Source organism: Calonectris borealis, chromosome 1 (genome assembly GCF_964195595.1).
Source record: "Calonectris borealis chromosome 1, bCalBor7.hap1.2, whole genome shotgun sequence".
Lineage (NCBI taxonomy): Eukaryota > Metazoa > Chordata > Aves > Procellariiformes > Procellariidae > Calonectris > Calonectris borealis.
The window spans coordinates 140,376,574-140,394,536 of NC_134312.1; the positions used below are offsets into that span (position 1 = coordinate 140,376,574).

Genomic DNA, 17,963 nt, shown 5'->3' on the forward strand with positions numbered 1-17,963 from the left:
AAGAAAGAATAAAAAGATTCTCAGAGAGTTGACAGCTAACAGACAAGGTTAATGACTGTTTTAGTCCTGTGTTAAAAGGAAAATTAAAAGTGAAGCAAGTGGCACTTTCTTAACTAGATTTTTAAGATCTTTATGCCAGTGTAACTCAAATCAGGATCTGTATCTCATCCATGTTTTTCTTTTCTGACCATTTTTGTCAGTTCTTTCATGACACTGATGCAGGGATAAAATGCCGTTCTGTAGTACAAAACCAATTCACTCTTTGTATTTTACCACACAGTCTAACCTGGCTATCTTATTTACTGCATATTTGTAGACAGGCCCTTATTTGAACCTCTGCTGATTTAAAAGAAAAATGACACTAATTAAATTACTGTCCTGGTTCCGTCTGGGACCGAGTTAACTTTCTTCCCAGTAGCTGGGGGTGTGTGCTGTGTTTTGGGTTTGGTATGAGAGGAGCGTTGATGGCCCATTGATGCTTTGGTTGTTCCTGGGTGTTGCTTGCACCGGGGATTTTTCAGCCTCCCATGCTGTACCACATGCAGGGGAAGCTGCGGGGGGGAGCATAGCCAGGGCGGTTGACGCAGCTGGCCAATGTGCTATTCTATACCATATGACATCATGCTCAGTATAAAGACTAGGGAGGGTGGGGGGCTCGCTCCCCTGTTTGCAACACGCAGTCGGCAAGTGGTAAGCAGCTGCATTGTGCATCGCCTGCTTTGTATATTCTGTTATTGTTGTTGTTATCAGTTATTATTAGTGTTCCACTTTGTTTCAATTCCATTATTAAACTGTTTTTATCTCAATCTGCAAGTTCTCCTACTTGTGCCCTCCCAATTCTCTTCCCCATCCTACGAGAAGTGGGGGGTGAGCGAGCAGCTGCATGGTGTTTAGTTGCTGGCTGAGGTTAAACCACGACAATGACATGATCTTAAAATTCCCAGTGAACTTCAAGAAACTCCCATAGTGTCATTCCTGACACTTAGCAAAATATTAATGTTTTTCACATTGTGAAAAAGGTGGCAAGGCATTTCTAATTTTAAATTCAAGGTACCGAGTAGTATTTATTGCTCATCACTGTGCTGCTACTTAGTATGCAATCTGACAATCTGATCACCTCACTTAATTTTGGATCACTGCAATGTGGAGGTATTTACGTAAGCTAGTTACCAGTCTATACTGATCTGCTTCTTACCTTTGTTAGAAGTCTGCTTTAGGATGAGAAGAATTCTGCTCGTTTCTCTTTTGATGAGAGTGATTAGCTCAGGTTAGCTCAGCTGTAGGTGTTTACACTGTAGATGTCTACATGTTGTCATCACCATCCTCAGAATTTGCTAAAAATCTGAGGTGTCAAGAAGCTTGAGGGTACTAAGGAGCCTCACTGGCCCTGCCCAGCCTTAGGGTGGACCCCTATCCATGCACCCTACCCATGGACCAGAATTCCCTTTTTAGCTCAGCCCAAGGCCATCAGTCCCTGGTGCTGCAGGAGTGCCGGTTCCCAGCCTTGTCTCTGGATGGTCCTAGGTTGTAGCCTTTCTTCCAGCTCTGTCTGTGTTCCCATCTCCTCCTGCTCGTGACTGGACTTCCTGGATGGACCCTGAACCTGAATGACCACTTTGCCTAGCTAGGGACTATCAGTGAACCCTGTTATCAGCACCCAGCTCTGCTCAGGCACTGGCAGGTGTTGCTCTGTCAGTAAACGTACTGCCAGTGCTGGGTCCACTTACAGTTCTGTTGGAGTCACTTTTAGAGTGAAGCATCACCCCAAGTTAGAGAGTCAAACTTCTTGTCTCTCCAGCATTCTCTAGTTCATCTTTAATTTTGCTTTCTAAAATATCTACAAGGTGCTGTTGCTTATGAAAGATCCCATAGTGTTCATAGATAGTGGGTTAAACATTTCCTCCCCTCAAGTATATGTAAAACCTACATATTTAACTGATGTGGCCAGAAAATACAGACAGAGGTTTGCCTTCCTTTTTCATATACATTACTTCTGTGTACTTTTGAAATATAGTCACTCGCTACAGTACATCTGCATTGACTTTGCTTATGAGATGCCTGTATCTTTCGCATATTAATGTATGCAGTTTCCTCTGTTCCAGTTGTAGCAAATAAGAACAAAAGCTCATTTCAGGTATTTCAAATGAATTTTCTTTTTGTCATCTAATTCATCCCCCTGCCACTGCATGATTGTTCCCTACAATGTATTTTTTTAAGAGCTCTCTTGATGGATGGTGTCTTCTATTGTAACTTTTGTGCTACTATCATTCATTTCCTTTATTGCGGAAGACAAAGATGTTTTATTGGCACACTCCTTTCACTTAGTGTTTTATCTACTAACTTTTTCTAATACAAATCCTTCATGAACTTTTGCTGGAGTTTATATAAAGATTTTGGTGCAGATGATTGTCTCAGAGTTCATTTGGGTTGCCCCATCTCTCAATGACCTGCTGCATTGTCTATTCTAAATTCCATTTCTACACCTTTTGTAGAGTTGTGGTACACTGAACTGAATGTTAAAATCCCTGTGAATTTACTGAGAGGATGATTTCATCTCGTTTGCCTTCAGTTCAACAAAGGGTTTCTACCTTAGCTTAAGAATACAAATAATAATCTCATGCTTAAATTTAGCAAAGTACAATGTAATCTGTGAGTGAAGATGTTGTGTGCTCAACTAATTGTTTAGGCAAGGATCTACATATGCTTCTTAACCCCCATCAAATATCCTACTTCAAACTATTTGAGAAAAAAAGTTGAGTAAATTATTTTTTTGGCGATCTGTGCTGTTGCTTAATAAAACAGTTAATAAAAACTGTTTTTCTACACTGAAACTGATGGATACACCGTGAGTGATTTATTTAATGTTTTCTCAAGGTCTATAGGAAGAAGAAACCTGAATCAAGCTTTACCAAGTCTAACACAAGTGTCCTGTTCAACAAGTTCCTGGACAATTCTACCTTATAGAAAAATCAGTGTTCAGCATACAGATCTTGCCTCCCTGAAGATTAAACTCATGTCTGCTTAGCAACATCCTCTAACTCAAAACATAAATTCCTCAGCTACTCAAGTTCCCACCCGTAAAATCTGGTTGCTTTTTCTTCTTCTGGCATATACATGGATATATATACATGATATAGTACCTAGTATATCCAGGTGAGTCCAAGTGTTTTTGAGCTATGTGGTGCATGAACCTGGGTGCAGTATTTGAACAAAGCCCTTCCCACTTCTCGGGCCTGCTGGAGAGATTCAGCAGCATAGAATAGTCCTACACAAGGTCCAGAGTGCTCAGCTGAGATGTAATCAGCCCTATAGTGAGCTCATCTCAAACTAGAAGAAAGCAGCAATGGAGCTGGGAAACTTCAGCCATTGTCCTTAATTCTCTGCGTTATATCTCCTTACACTTTTCTGTGTAAAAAAGACAAAATTGCTAGGACTTTAGGCAGTGTTTGATTTCTCTCCTAAAAATGACCATAATCCAGATCCTACCTTAAAACTTCTAGCCAATCATTTTCATGGGCCACAAAGGGTGAGGGGTTTTGTTTTTTTTTTCCATGATACATGAGTGGCAAAATGAATTCTGATTATTTTTTCCCTCCAACCTCTGAAGCACAGTTGAAGGAGGGTAGGTAGACCACTGCTGTGAATGAGGCGGTAAGAGACAATGTTTCTTCTGTTTGGGTTGATCTCCTATTTTTAACTAACTATATAATTCAGTGTAATAAAAGATGAGTTAAACAAAGACAGTCTCATCCTTGAGCATGAAATTCTACATCTTTTTACTGGTCTAAGAGTATGATCCTGTAGATTATGGTTTAGTTTAAGGTCTTAAACCGATTATTTTAGGAAGTAATAGAAATAAATAGAATATAAACCAGCTTGTAATCTAAAGTCATTCAGTTACTTATTGTACTTCCTCAAAACTACTGAAAGTGCTTTTGGCATTACATGACAAGACATAAATTTTATATATGCCCTCTCTCCACACTGCAGTTAAGAGTGATGACAGCACTCAAAGGATGTTGTGAAATACAAACATCTGCATACTGGTAGTTCTTTTTTGGCTTTTGAAGCTTACATTCAATTTTTAATTCATAGTTCTGCAAACTCAGTCTTCATCTCTCGATTTTAGCTGGTTTCTTTGTCAAAACACTCTAAAAATCTGTGAAAATAGTAACGGTAACAGGAAACACCATGAAATGTTTTCCTATTGTATTCACTACTGTGGCTCCTTCTATGCATTTTTATGCTATTGTCCACAAGGCAAGTAACCATACACACATTCCTCATCTGTTGCAATGGAAAAGAAAATGGATTACATAAATGATTTTCAGTTGTAAACCAGATTTGTTTTAGCATTCAGTAGTGGTTTGCAGTAATCCATTCTGCTTCATACCATAGTGCACTGCACACTGATAGACATTTACCACAACCTCAGTCTAGTTATTAATTAAAACATATGAATTCAGGCAATGTTTATATGGTTGCTTAACTTTCTCTTACACTTTCAAGATGTCTCTAACCGGCTGGCATTCATGCTGAACATACCCAAGCTTAAACTCTGTTTCTTTACTAATACTGAGTCAGTGTTCCTTACTGAGGTCTTGGCGCTTAGGCTGTGTAGACATAAAAAGGAACCTGAAATTCAGTTAGGATTAGAGATTAGGAAATCTCCCAATCAAACTGCATTCAAATCGAAGTCAGGCCAGGCAGATGGACTTGGTAAACCTTTTTCCTACCACTCAGATCCTCACCTTCACTTGAAATATTTTCTTGTCTTGCTGAATCTCACTAGAGGTCTGTCTAGTTTTAACTTCAGAACTTTGGATCATTACTTTGTTTTTGTCTACCTAACATAAGCAGACCAAAAACCTAAATGTAAAAAATGTTGTCTGTTTCCACAACTATCTCCCCAAGAACAGACCTAAGTTTATCAGAGAGGGAATAATATGCCCCTTTACAGATATATTACACAGCCATGTAGATCTTCGAATGACCAAGAATGCAGATAGTTTAAGCCTTCCTAAAGAAGCTCCTCTCCCTGCCTAACATATAATGTGTTCTCATACACCTTTCCGAATAAGTAGCAGCTGAAATACAAAATCTAACAATGAATAATTGTAAGGACATATCTGAGGTCAATTTAGTCCACAAAGTGAACAAATTGCTCAAAATTGGTTAGGAAAGACCAAGTATAATTGTTGTGGGAACTTTTTTTGGTGTGTCTAGGCAGAGACTGCATTGACAGGCTCAGCCAAGCACTGAGGTTCACATGTCAATGAGGTACAAACCTGTTGCTGACTCTTTCATGCCATGGCAATAACACAGACTTATCAAGCTTGACAACATGAAGAAATACTTAGTGGGGAATACTCAGGTTGTTATGCATGTAGACACTGTCCTTGTTAGTTGTAATCATTTGCCAACATTCTAAGTTTGAAAAGTATCCACTAATGGAATAATCCTTTGCAACATTCAAATAATTTATACTTAATTTGCTCACTTGATTACAAGATAACAATTTATAAACTTTTCCAATTTTAAGATATGTTAAAGAGACACAGTAATATGTTGACTTTTGCATATTTTCTATCTTCAAAATATGAACACTTCTCATGGTTACTTTTAATTGGATTAAATGTTTTGAAAGATATGTACTCAAAAATATTCTATGAAATACAAGTAGTACATTTATTTTTCTTTAGTTCAACCTGCTTGTTGCTAAACATTCAAATATACTTCTCAGAACTTACTTCTTTTTTTTTTTTTTTTTTTTCCAAAAATCAGCATGTCATAACTATTTAAAAGCACTGGCAGAAATTCAAACACTTCCTAAGTGGAGACCTGAAATATTTTGGCATATTAAAGGGGGAGAAGAGGCCTTTGATAATGCTTAGGAGCTATAGGCATTGTATAATCTATTTAGTACGAAGTTCCAAAATACAGTTAAAGCACTTCTCAGCACCTTTTCTTGATTATTACAGCCTCATTGTGAACACCAGCAGTTTTCTAAGCCAGCCTTTTGTTGCCACTACATAGGCCTGGTGTTTGGAGCTACTTGGCATTCTTGAGATCACCAGAACTTCTAAATGACCTAGCAGCTCTGCTAGGGCAGAACTGAATTACCTGGAGCAGATGAACAAACAACCTGTATTCTTGTACAATTTTTTGCAATTCCCAGTTGCTTTTCTATCCACTGACTGATTATATTTCCATTGACCATGAGACTAAACTGAGACATTTCTGTTCAGTACTTACTCTTGTGCTAAGATAAGCCTATTAATGCACTTTGCAAGATTTTCAGAAGGATAAAGTATGGTATGATATTCAATAGAATAATTTTAGTTGTAAAAAAACCTGTAAATGTCACTAATTTTGATAAACTCAAATGTCATAATCAAAGTATTTCAAGTATTATAATACATTTTTCATTTTTCTACAACTAAAGTTAAACTAAAGATTACTAACATTTTTTCCACACTAAAAAGATAAAAATAGAGAATGAAAATCAAAATAATGTATGAAGTCTCAAAGTTTTCCTTTAAAGTTTAAAAGTGACCATTACAAACAAGACTCCAAACAGAATTCTGTGTTTTCTATATTTCTTTTAAAAAAAAGTCAGCTATTCAAACCCTCGATTTCAGCACGACACAACAGATACATTTTCTTGCCTCCCTCATTCACTTGATTCTACCTTTGGTCTTCTTTTGCTGACTAGTTCTGTTAGGATGAATTCTTCCAGATGATATTTAGGTTTTTTAGCAAATTCCAAGCTTTTATGGCAAAACTTCCCTCTCACAGCACAATTCAAACCATCTTCCCTTCTGTGAAACATATGTTTCTCCTCATACTTACGCATAAACTCATGCCTTCATGGCATACATACAAATAGTCTTTACGGATGAAACTGATTTTCTCTGGAAAAAAAAGAAGTTTTGTTTCTCTTTGACTTTCTTCTAAGTTGCCTTTTGAAAACTGACCTGAACACTCATGGGCTACAGTTGTTTCTGAATCATAAAGATATATGCTCTTAGAGCCTCTGGCTACAGCTGAAAATTGGCTTTAGTAGCAATTGCATAGTTTTCAGAACCCAAAAATCTTTGTCAGCTATAAATACTACAAACAATTTACCACTCAGTATTATAGAACTGTCAGTATGATCCTCTATAGGTGCAACTCATAACTTTAAACTTTTATATAATACTTCTGAATCAAAATTCAGTTTGGGGATTAGGCTTTGAGAAATCAGACAATAAAAACATGATATCATATAGTGCACCTGTCACAGATAAAAAAATGGGAGGGGCTTTCATGCAAAAAGCATTGTTTTATCTTCTAAGTTAGGTATGCTGCATAAAACAGAGAAGGAAATGTTACAGCAAATTCCATTTTTATATAAATGACTTAATATCCACAGTCTACATACTGTAGGCAGGAATTGCATTTTCCCTTAATACAACATAACCACCTCTATGACAAAAAAGTAAGAGCTGATTAAAAACAAACAGCGATGTAGTTGCAACGAATTCCCATTTGCTAGGCTGAATGTTGGGATAATTTGAGAGATGAAGAAGAGAAGTAAAGAAAGGGCATGAAAGTGCCTCCATGACCAGCTGTAGGAAAAAAGAGTGGACCTAGACCCTAGTTGGACTAAAGGATTTGCAGTTCTAAGACACCGTGGCCATGAGGAACTAATGAGTCCTAATTATAATGTTTTCCACAGTGTTATAGAATTGGAGAAAAATGTATTCAAAAGAAACTCCACAGAGTGTGGAGATACCATTTTTAGGGAATAAGTAATTCTTCGCTCAGGTAGATTTATTTACTCACAATGTTTTGTCTAGCATTTCTACCTCATACATTTGTACTGCTAGACTCTAAATCTTCATGAGACCATTTATACTTTGCTATTCCCTCTCTCTACTTAACTTTGTGTATATGTATAGTGGTAGTGTTTTAGTAGCTCCACCAAATGATTAACTAGCAGTGCTGGCTTTTGGAAGATATAAAATATCGAGAGTTTGGAATTGGGGTGGGGGGGGGAGGCACTTTGTCTGTTCAGAAAAAAGAGAAAAAGGTGTGAATCAACTCAAACCTTCCAAAATGACAATTCTATAAAGAAGGGCTTCTATAAAGAAGGACTAAAGAAGGGCTAACCACATTTGGTTTGGAATCGGCAGCAGTACAGTAGGTCAAGACATTGTTGAGACCAAACTATAAAGCTTTTCTGGCTAAGTAGTTTTGCTATCAAGGATATAGACTGACATAAGGTAACTATAATGCTTTTAGGACTGAGATTCAATCTCCACTTGTCACTGAACAGGACCATATGGATGGATCAGAGCTAAGGACTGAAAACCTACATGTACATCATCCTATGGCATTGAAGAGAGACCCCATAATATAATTAAGTTAATCTTGAAGACTTTACTGAGTCTTGAAGACTCTACTCTTCTCACAGAGCAAGTGAGATGATTGAGAAGCTTGCTCCTGTGATATAATATCATTTAAAAATTAATGTACAACAGACAGGTAACAGGTTGTAGATGAAAAATTAGCACACACTTGGTAATGACAAAATTGTTTTATGGATGACTAACATTTCCTAATACTAAAAGGGTCAGTCTTTCTTTATGGCACTAGTGCTAATTCTAAGTACTAAAGTATCATGATCTTTACAGGATTTTTATGGTCTTGTTGACTTTTCATGTTGTGACCGCATCATGACTTCTAACATCCCCCTCCGACTATGAATGGTAGAAATCTATTTTGCTTTAAAATGCCAGTGTTGAAGAGGAATGAGTGAGTGAGTCTCACAAATGTTTGCATTAGAGTCCCACATCTAGGAGACCATGGAATCAATAAAAACAAATGCATTACATTTATTATTCTGCTGAATATGACTGAACTGCAGCTGAATAATTATTTTCAATAAATTTTTGGGTAAAACTTTGAATAAATTTGAAAAATGTCACAATCCATAGGAATTTGTTCTATACTACTTCATGGACTTTGCATTTCACCTGAGAGGTCATTGAAAGAACTATGACAAAAAACTACTAGTGAAACACAGTCTCTTTCAGTTTCAAAAAGCTTTTACACAAATCCATCTACAAAATTTCCCTACTAAAGAACAACAAAACAAGAAACAAATTTTGAAAGCTGGATTTTTTTCTTCCTTTTAGTTTTAGGAAACTCTGGATGTCTTAACAAAAGACACTTGGAAAATGTAATGCATTATGTGTCCTCTAACAGTTTGAGACCACATAAAAAGTTCTGAAATTAACAGAAAGGTCACTGTTTGTATTGGGATGTGAGCTTTTCTCGGGCTGAGGACATTTACACTGATTATTGACTATTTCTGGTTGTGTTGTCTTTCCAAAGTACTGATCAGGACTTGCATTCAGAAGCAACTACACGGTACAGAGTGCACATCATCCACAGATGCACACTGGCCTCCAGCATAATATTGTCCAAGTACACTCACCCTCTGAGCACCCACTGTTTTCTTCTATAATTATTTCTTCTGTCTTTCATGGCACGGTCTTTTATGGCACACTGAGAAGTCATCTGGCTCTTGACAGTCAGGTTTCCAGGGAATTTCTCTAATAAACAAATACTTTGCCTTATTTTCTAGGAGTAATAGAATGTCAGAGGCTGTGGCCTCTGTGGGTTGTGCACGCATTAACTACTTCCCTTGAAGAACATTGCCTAAGACAACATATGCCATTTGAATCTGATGTTAAAATTAAGGTGAATCAGCGCTATGTTCTGAATGTAACATGCAGAATGCTGCAGGCTCAAATGCAACACTGAAGTAAGGATATTTTTGGAAGTGTAATGCTCCAGAAATTGTTAAAGACCCACTTTTTATGTTACTTGGTAAGCTGAAATTCATTTTTGAAAGTTGCAGTGCATTTTTATCTACTCTTTTATGTAGTTGTTGCTATTTATATTTGTTTTGACTACTGCTAACTTTATAAATAGATAAAAAATTATCAGACAGTTGTTCTAACTCAGACATTTTTTTCTATTTAAGTGTTAGCTGTGGAGTATACAGAAAAAAAATCCATAAGATTTTTCTTTTGTACTGTCACTAATGCATGACACAATATCTGACAGCAAGCCATTCAAGCTGAAGTTTAAATAATATTGAATTAGCTACTTTAAATGCCTTTGCCTTTATATGATCACTGAAACCTGTCAACCTTTCTCTGTTCACTAAGAACATTACTAATTTAGGTCAGGATATTTTGGATTCAATAGACCAGTATGTTATGGTTGTTATTTTTATATGAAGAAAAAGCACTATGATATGATCACTGAAAGTCTGTGTGTATAATGTCAATGTCAAAGGACATTTACCACAGTCTTTCACTGGGGGAATGGCTGTCTGAGACAAAAGTGTTCCTACATCAATTTTGCTATGACTAAAGAAGTCTATTCTTTCTAGCTAGAAAATAAAAATTTTTGTGACAATAGGAAAATCTTACTCCTTCAAAAGTTTATCCTTTCTTTCTTATCCTTTCCCATCTGTTCTTTTCTGAGAAAAGATATGAGGTTCGTACGATAAGATTTGATTAAAAAAAGATATTTCTTTGTAAGAAAACAAAATGTTTCCTTGACAGCAGTTATAGTCACATGGTAGTATTATCTCTCCTTTCGAAAATGTTGTGCAAAAAAAGAAGGTCCTGGATCAAACTTCTATTAAATTTACTTTCCTTTGTATTGTTAAGCAATGAAAGCAAGTAACTATAACTGCTAGCATTCTCATGGTCAATATGAATCCTTACTAATCTGTAAGAGCATCCTCTAAGTCCTTTGTTCACCACAGAAAAAGCAAGTAGAACATAAATGGAAAAAGCTCCTCAGGGAAGCAAGAAAAAGAATAGGAAAAAGCTAGGCAAGGGTATGTGTTCTGCCAATGAGTCTACTGGGTATGACAAGCACATCTCACAGTTTACATATGAAGCTACCATAGCATTCATTCACCATATGGCAAAGAACACAATGAAAAAATTGCTCTCCTATTACTAAGAAAGCAATGAGAAGGAGGATGGGAAACCCACTTATGAGGCTTCAGAGAATCTATGAATTGAAAATTTTTGTTTATATTAGAGAAAGCAGAATAAATATTAAGAGATAATTCTAACAAACCACATATTTAGTGATATCATTAATACTTTCTATTTTAGAGAAAAAAACTGTTAATGTACTTTGTGGATGTCTGAATGATTGTGTTTCTTAAATGTTCTAAGAGGACTGAACAAGAAAGGGTTGGAATTTTCAAATAGAAGCATATTATCACCATTTACACTCTAAAATATCTCTCACATACAAATTAATGCATTTTCATTTCCTATTGACAACCACTAGCCTCACCTACACTCACACTGAGAACTTGACTGTAGAAAAAAAGAGTTTTAAGCTGGTTCTATAGAGCTTCATAGAGGTTTCCCAGTTTTTGCTACCTGCCTGTAGCAAAAGGTCTGTCTCCTGCACTCTCTCTTTCTCAAGACAATATTGTGTTCACAAGTTAGTGTTCTTTAAGCATATGAATTCAGTTTACAGTTTTTAACTATTAAGACTCAATGTGATATTACCAAAAATGAAGCTAAGAATGGCACTGTAAATAATGCACGCCCTTTTAATTAGTAAGGTAAACCTTATTACCCCTTAAGGTATGCATATCATAGTCCTTTCAAGAGGTAAGGAAAAGTGCAAGGTATTTCTCTTCTTACTTCATTTCTTCAGAAATAGGTGTTATTTTAATTCCATTTCACAAGAAAGTCTATACATGTCCAAACCAGAAGTTATTACAAAATGGCCCTTTTGAGCAGATTTTTCATGCTTTGTCCTCTCTTTATTATGACTCTAATGTCTTTGTCAGTCAAACTGAACCTGGGGGAACCTCTTAAAAAAAAAAAAAAACAACCTATTCAGTAAATTTATTCTACATATCCAATCTGAAAACAATAAAACAGAAAATATTCCTCTCTCATTCTCTTTTTGTTTGTTTTTAACCTGTAACAGCTGATACTGCAGAAAAGGCTAAATGCATGACTAGGAAGATGCCCTTCATCTCTAGCCAAAGAACAAAATATCTCTCATGAAATATGCTAGACAGTTGGATGATGGAGGACATTGCAACAGCCAGGAATCACAATAGCTGTGGATTCTACACTAATATAGAAAAAATCCCTGGTTGGTGAATTTGATTGAACTATTTTTGGTAATTGCAGTAGATCACAACATACAAGAAACTCAGAGTAAACACTAATTGAAATGCATCCTATTTGTTAAGTGAGGCAAAGTGGAAAATTTCTATGTAAAGTTTTTCAGTGAACTTCTACTGTCTTTAAAAGCCATTATATTTGCATGATAAGCTAGTTTGATTCTATTGTCTACTGTGCTTCAGTTCAATTTGCCATAGCAAGTCTCTTTGTCTTTTGTTTACTGAATGACATTTTCCATTGATTAATGAAATCCATTTTGAAATAGAAAAGGTGAACTGCTGCTAGTAAAGTCACTCTAGTGTTTATCAGAAACATTAGTATATTTTTATTAGTAGTACCAAAATACTGTGAAGATTATTATTTCTTTATAGTACAGACTGTATTGCATTACATTTCTCAATGTTTATTACACAGGATTACAATATATTTCCTCCTTATCAAATGAAAATTTTGCACACAGAGGAGCCTGAAAGATGCAGTAGTTCCATTCAACTGTAGATTTGCTCTGTTTCTGATGAATTCTCTCCTTATAATTAAGTTGTCATAGCAATGCATTTGTAATAGTACTGATTCACATGCCAGTAATATTCTGGAGACAGAGCTCTTGATAGTTTTTTCATATTCAGTTATGCTAAATTATAACTTTAGCAAATACACAAATACTGGTCTACCTGCGCTAGCACAAGAACATGTGACCAGAGTTAAATTAGGCCAAAGCATAATCTGACATACACAACTAACAAAGCTACATAAAACTTTGGGTGGCTCAGCTCAAGAAAGTAAAGGCAAACCCTACACCTGCTTTGTTAAAGGTAAATGTTTAATGATTAAAAAAACCTAAATGTTTACACCTTACTAGGCAGAAAGAAAAGTTCTAGGTTTTGGGTTTTTTTTCCCCAAAGGTGTTGCTTTTGTATATTGGTATTTATATGGCACACCAGGCAGCCATGGAGAATAAGCATTGAAAATAAGAAATCACAGTACTTTGCTGACTCTGTTTTAGCATATCTTCCTCTCTGTATTTTTAACAGGTCAATTAAATTACACATATTTATAAGGTTTCAAAATAACAGGAAATCATCCTCCAAGGACTAGGACTGTACATCTTGGCTGTTTCCAAGGCACTGATAGCAAGTGTCAGCAGGCATGAGTCTGTGAGAGCGAGACATGAATCACGAGCAAAGAAAATTGCCTGATATTTCATTCCTTCTTAAATTCAGAATGTGAAGAATAATGTGCATTATTTTTTAATATCAGGCAAAATGTATGTGAATCAAAGAGAGATTAAGAAGAAAATGGTGTTAGGTTATTTTCTGTGGCTGGGAAAGAGAAGGAGGGTAGAGGAAAGAGAGATTCTTTTCCTCACGTCTCTCTAGAAAGTATAAGGCTTAAATTTTGAAGTGTTGGTTGAGAAGAGCATTAAGTAGCACACATCCTCTAAATGCTCCTTCAAAGGGCTGATGAAGGGGAAAGTATATTGTGAATGCAGTCACTGACCTAACTAATATATCTTAATGAAGATGTGTATTGATTTGGTTATGAGGAATGCTTAGCCTCTAAATATATAAATGTAAAATGGTAATTGTTCACCCTGAAGTTTCTGACCTTCCCTGGATAATGTGAGAAACACACCTGCTTAAGTCAGACTTTAGAAGCTTGCAAGCAAGGGAAAGGTGTGCAAGTACTATAAATTTCACATACACTAAATTTCTCCTTTTCATATATATAGCCTAAGAGTCAAAAATTAGACCAAAAAAACTTTTTTTTGGACTGAAGCACAGTGGAAATCTAACAATGGCAAAGATAATGTTATAAGGGAACTGTGGAATGATGGAGGCAACAAGGTACCAAATAACTAAGCAGACTTTTTCCTTCCCTCTCACTTCTTGGTATATGCATTTTTCCTTAGGATCAAAGCTAATCCTACACTTCCAGTATCTAGGAAAAAAGGTGGAATACGCAAGCTGAAGCTGACATACAAACTAAGACTTCCCAGAAAATAAATATAGTAAGAAATATGAGAATATATGCATTAATAAGTGCATATATGCAGGATATGCCCCATTACCCTTTATTTAGAATGGACTGTACTTTAGTTAATAAATAAATAAATAACATTTTCCTCAGCAGTTGTAAGCTTTCTCTTCTATGAATTTCTGGCTGTTTCTGCTTTCTTCTTCAAAAACTGTATCTTTAAAATTAATAGAAATGACACATTTATTGAAGGGATTAGCAGTCTATAATGTAGTCTCGGACTAGTTGGACAATTGGGTCCTTTTAATGAGGGCCCATCACCAGAGCAGTGCAGAAGATGCTGAACATAGCTCGGGTTATTAATTTCACACTATCACAGTTTCTTCCACTAAGGCTCAGGTCTAGTGAGAGGCAGAGCTGGTCAGCATTTGGCCCATACGTACAGGCATAGTCTGCAGGTAGCATGTTTTTACACAGTTCCAAAGTAACTGTAGTCAATCTAGTTAAATTTCTGGGGAACACAGATCAAGAACAACACAAGTCTTTCCTGTTCTAAAAAATCATTTACAGTCCACAGAAAGAGACAACTGTTCCTGATGATGGTTTTTTTCAAGAATTTCCTGATTTTTCTTAGGTAAGGAATATGACCTCTTCAAGACTATCCTTAAGAATATTAAGTATCTGATTGTGGTGGTCCTCTGTGAATTGAGTGCTATTCACCTGACTACAGTCATTGGCAAGGTGCAACTAAAAGATGAGAGATCCTACAATAATTTCTGGATACTGGAAAATGCGTGTGCTCATGGAGGTATGTGGTACTTATTTGGGCCATAAAGTGTGTTAGATGTGGAATACATGTAGAGGTAGGAATGGTGATCAGTCTATAGCCAAACCCTGAAGACTTACAGCCTTGTAACTGATAATAGTAGCATGCTGATGTTAAGTGAAAGTTGCATAACTTTCCAGCTTTCTAGTCTGTCTTTAATGAACGTGGCCTCATTCACTTTCTTGGATGTATTCCTAAGTATAGAGAATGAACTGTTGCTATAGGATACGTCTAATCTAGTTCTTTGCTGCTAGGCAAAAGCTCTGCAACATTTTGAATTAAATGTTTGAAATAATTGCTTCTTCAGAAAAAAAAAATAAAATAAAAAGCATTGCATTATATTTCTGCTTTACTTGTGTTCATTTTCATATACTAAAATATCACTTAATAGTAACAGACTGTGGATGGACTCTAAGATTGGATGTAAAGATCAAGCTGTGGAGGGAGGCTAGAAGAAAATAATACTCTACCTAGTAACGTAATGCACTTTGAACTTATCAGTTGCTTCATATAGAGCTGCTGAGGCATCAGAAGAAAAACCAACCATACTCATTTTTCCACATGAATACCCACAGCAATGCTGATAGTATCAGGTGCATACAGCTGTAATGCAAGTATGTTCATCTCTATACAACAATAACACATGAGAGAGAGATAAACAGGGGCAAACCTGTAGCTGACTGCAACAAATATCTTTACAAATATGATTGCACTGTCTACATGGAAAAGGCATTTTTGAAGATCTGAGACTGGACAAGTAAGAAAGAAGCAGGCATTGAGCACTCCCAGGGGACTGGTACAAAAGAGAGTAGAGAGGAATATCTGGCTATTGCCTACTCTCATACTACAATGGAAGCTGACAAGGTAATATTTCAAAAATCTGTCAATACAAAAATCAGCCCAGTGTTATGAAAATGTTATTGCCACATTCTGAGTGGGCTTTCTGTTTTGATGGCCTTGGAGGAAGGCAAAGGGAGAATCACAATCTGCATTTTTGCCCCTCGAGTAAATAGAATAGACTAGCTCCTCATCATTGCTCCCCTTCATTTTCCATTAAATTCACCTTCACTGAGTAACAAAGCTGACCCTTTCCTCAGACAAAGGGTACTTCATCTTGCAAAGATGTATGTTTGAGAAAAACAGCTCCTCTGCCTGCTTCTCTCCTCAACATGACACAGAATAATTTCATCCAATCTCAGATCCAAAATGGTACTAGATAACAATTGCTTGGTTCTTCCTTACAATTATTTAACAATGCAAGATACACAGGCAAAGTAGTAGTAAATAAATGTTACATGTAATATTTTCCCTTTTCCTAGCTTAAAGCACAAGACAGGTAGAGAGTGAGCCTACAGGTGACCAAGACGACAAAGTTTCCAACTCATTTTAAGTTTGCACATTAGGTATTGAGCAAGTCCTTTCCCAAGGCACTTAAACCAAAAAATGCTACACCAAAGCCTGTCTTGGATCATCATTTTGAAGCTGTAACGCAAGTCATCACTTTGAGTGTCAACTGAGATGAGACAAATGTGTGTTTGACTTCATTCAGCGCAGAGATTTTTATAGAAAGGGAAATATGCTTTGGTTAATGTGGAAGTTGCTACCAGAAACAGCGAGCTGTTAAAGAGGAACAGATCAGTAGGAAATGCTTTTTTCCTTGGCCTACAAAGTGGAATTATATCGTTCGTAAAAAGTATGAAAAGGGACTCTTTAATACTGTATTCATTTATTGGATAATTATGGCTTTGATTCAGTGGTTCTTCTATACTTTGCTATCGCAATAATAAAAATGGCCAGGCTGACATCATACATCATACAACATCATACTTGTGCTGTTATTCAGCAAGCCATCCTACTATCTGTACATTTTTAGGAAGATGTAACAGTTAACCTTGACTACTTCATTCTGTAACACAGACTATGTCTCAGGCAAGTTTAAAAAAAAATAGTTTCAGATACCATAGATCTCAATATTGTATTGATATGTAACATTAATGCATAGCAACAAACTAATGTCAAATGGTAAATAGGTGTGTTCTAGCCAAAAGAAAAGTGAAAAAGAAGGAAAAAGGCTAGATATCTTAAACAATTTATTTGTTACTATAGCTCAAGGCTTTTTCCTGATTCTTTTCATGCTGCAATAAAAATTATATTAAATATTTAAAATGTGAACAGGCAAGTTTACTTACTGTTTACTGGATGCCACCGCACTGCATTTAAATATGCATTACAGTAATGGAAGAGAAATTCATGTTTGGATCGGGTAACTTTTCCTTGAAGTAAGGGCATCAGATCACGTCCATCAATAATTCTGAGTAAGAAAGCATTTCAAAATCAGAAGAATAACCCAAACCTCACTTTACTGAGAAGATGATATAACTCTGCATTTCCCCTCAAAAGAATAAATCTTCTTCTCATGATCTGAATGGCCACCTCTGGTTGGTCAATTTGGAGAAAAACCTTCAAGTGCTTTTCCCCTTGGATTTGTACATTATTTAAGGAAACATTCAAGAAATACAAAAACAAAGTGCATAATATCGGCCCACATTAAGAACAATCTGAACCTCTTAGGTTCAACAGTTACTGTTTGTAGGGGATCTGTCAGGACCAGTCTGACTAATTTTTCATGTCTTACACATGTCCTGCCCTGCCATTTCCTTCAAGCACTCAATGAATCACCGTTAGCAGAGCATCTCTGCTCACCACTGGTTTTACTCATGCGGATTCTAGATGCTTTGTGCTCAAAAGCTGTTTGTGTGTGGTAGGGGTGTTCAAAGTATATGTATATCAGCAGGTTTCCCCACTTATGGATTTGGATGGCAACAGAGTTTAGGTGGAGGCACCTTGCTGCTGAGACTGGATATCTCCTGAGCAAGACAAAGCACAGGGATGTAGGAGTGTCCATAAAGCATCTTACGAATTTTAGAAGT

At 36.3% G+C, this 17,963-nt stretch overlaps 1 protein-coding gene across 2 annotated transcripts in view; it reads right to left on the reverse strand.

The window, feature by feature from the left end:
* The window catches only part of STS (steroid sulfatase), a 134,854-nt gene that overhangs the window by 20,977 nt on the left and 95,914 nt on the right, over positions 1-17,963 (reverse strand). For both annotated transcript variants that reach the window (XM_075133606.1, XM_075133614.1), the window contains exon 10: positions 17,223-17,344. In XM_075133606.1, coding sequence (XP_074989707.1) covers positions 17,223-17,344 — 122 coding nt within the window. The remainder of the gene's footprint in view (positions 1-17,222; positions 17,345-17,963) is intronic.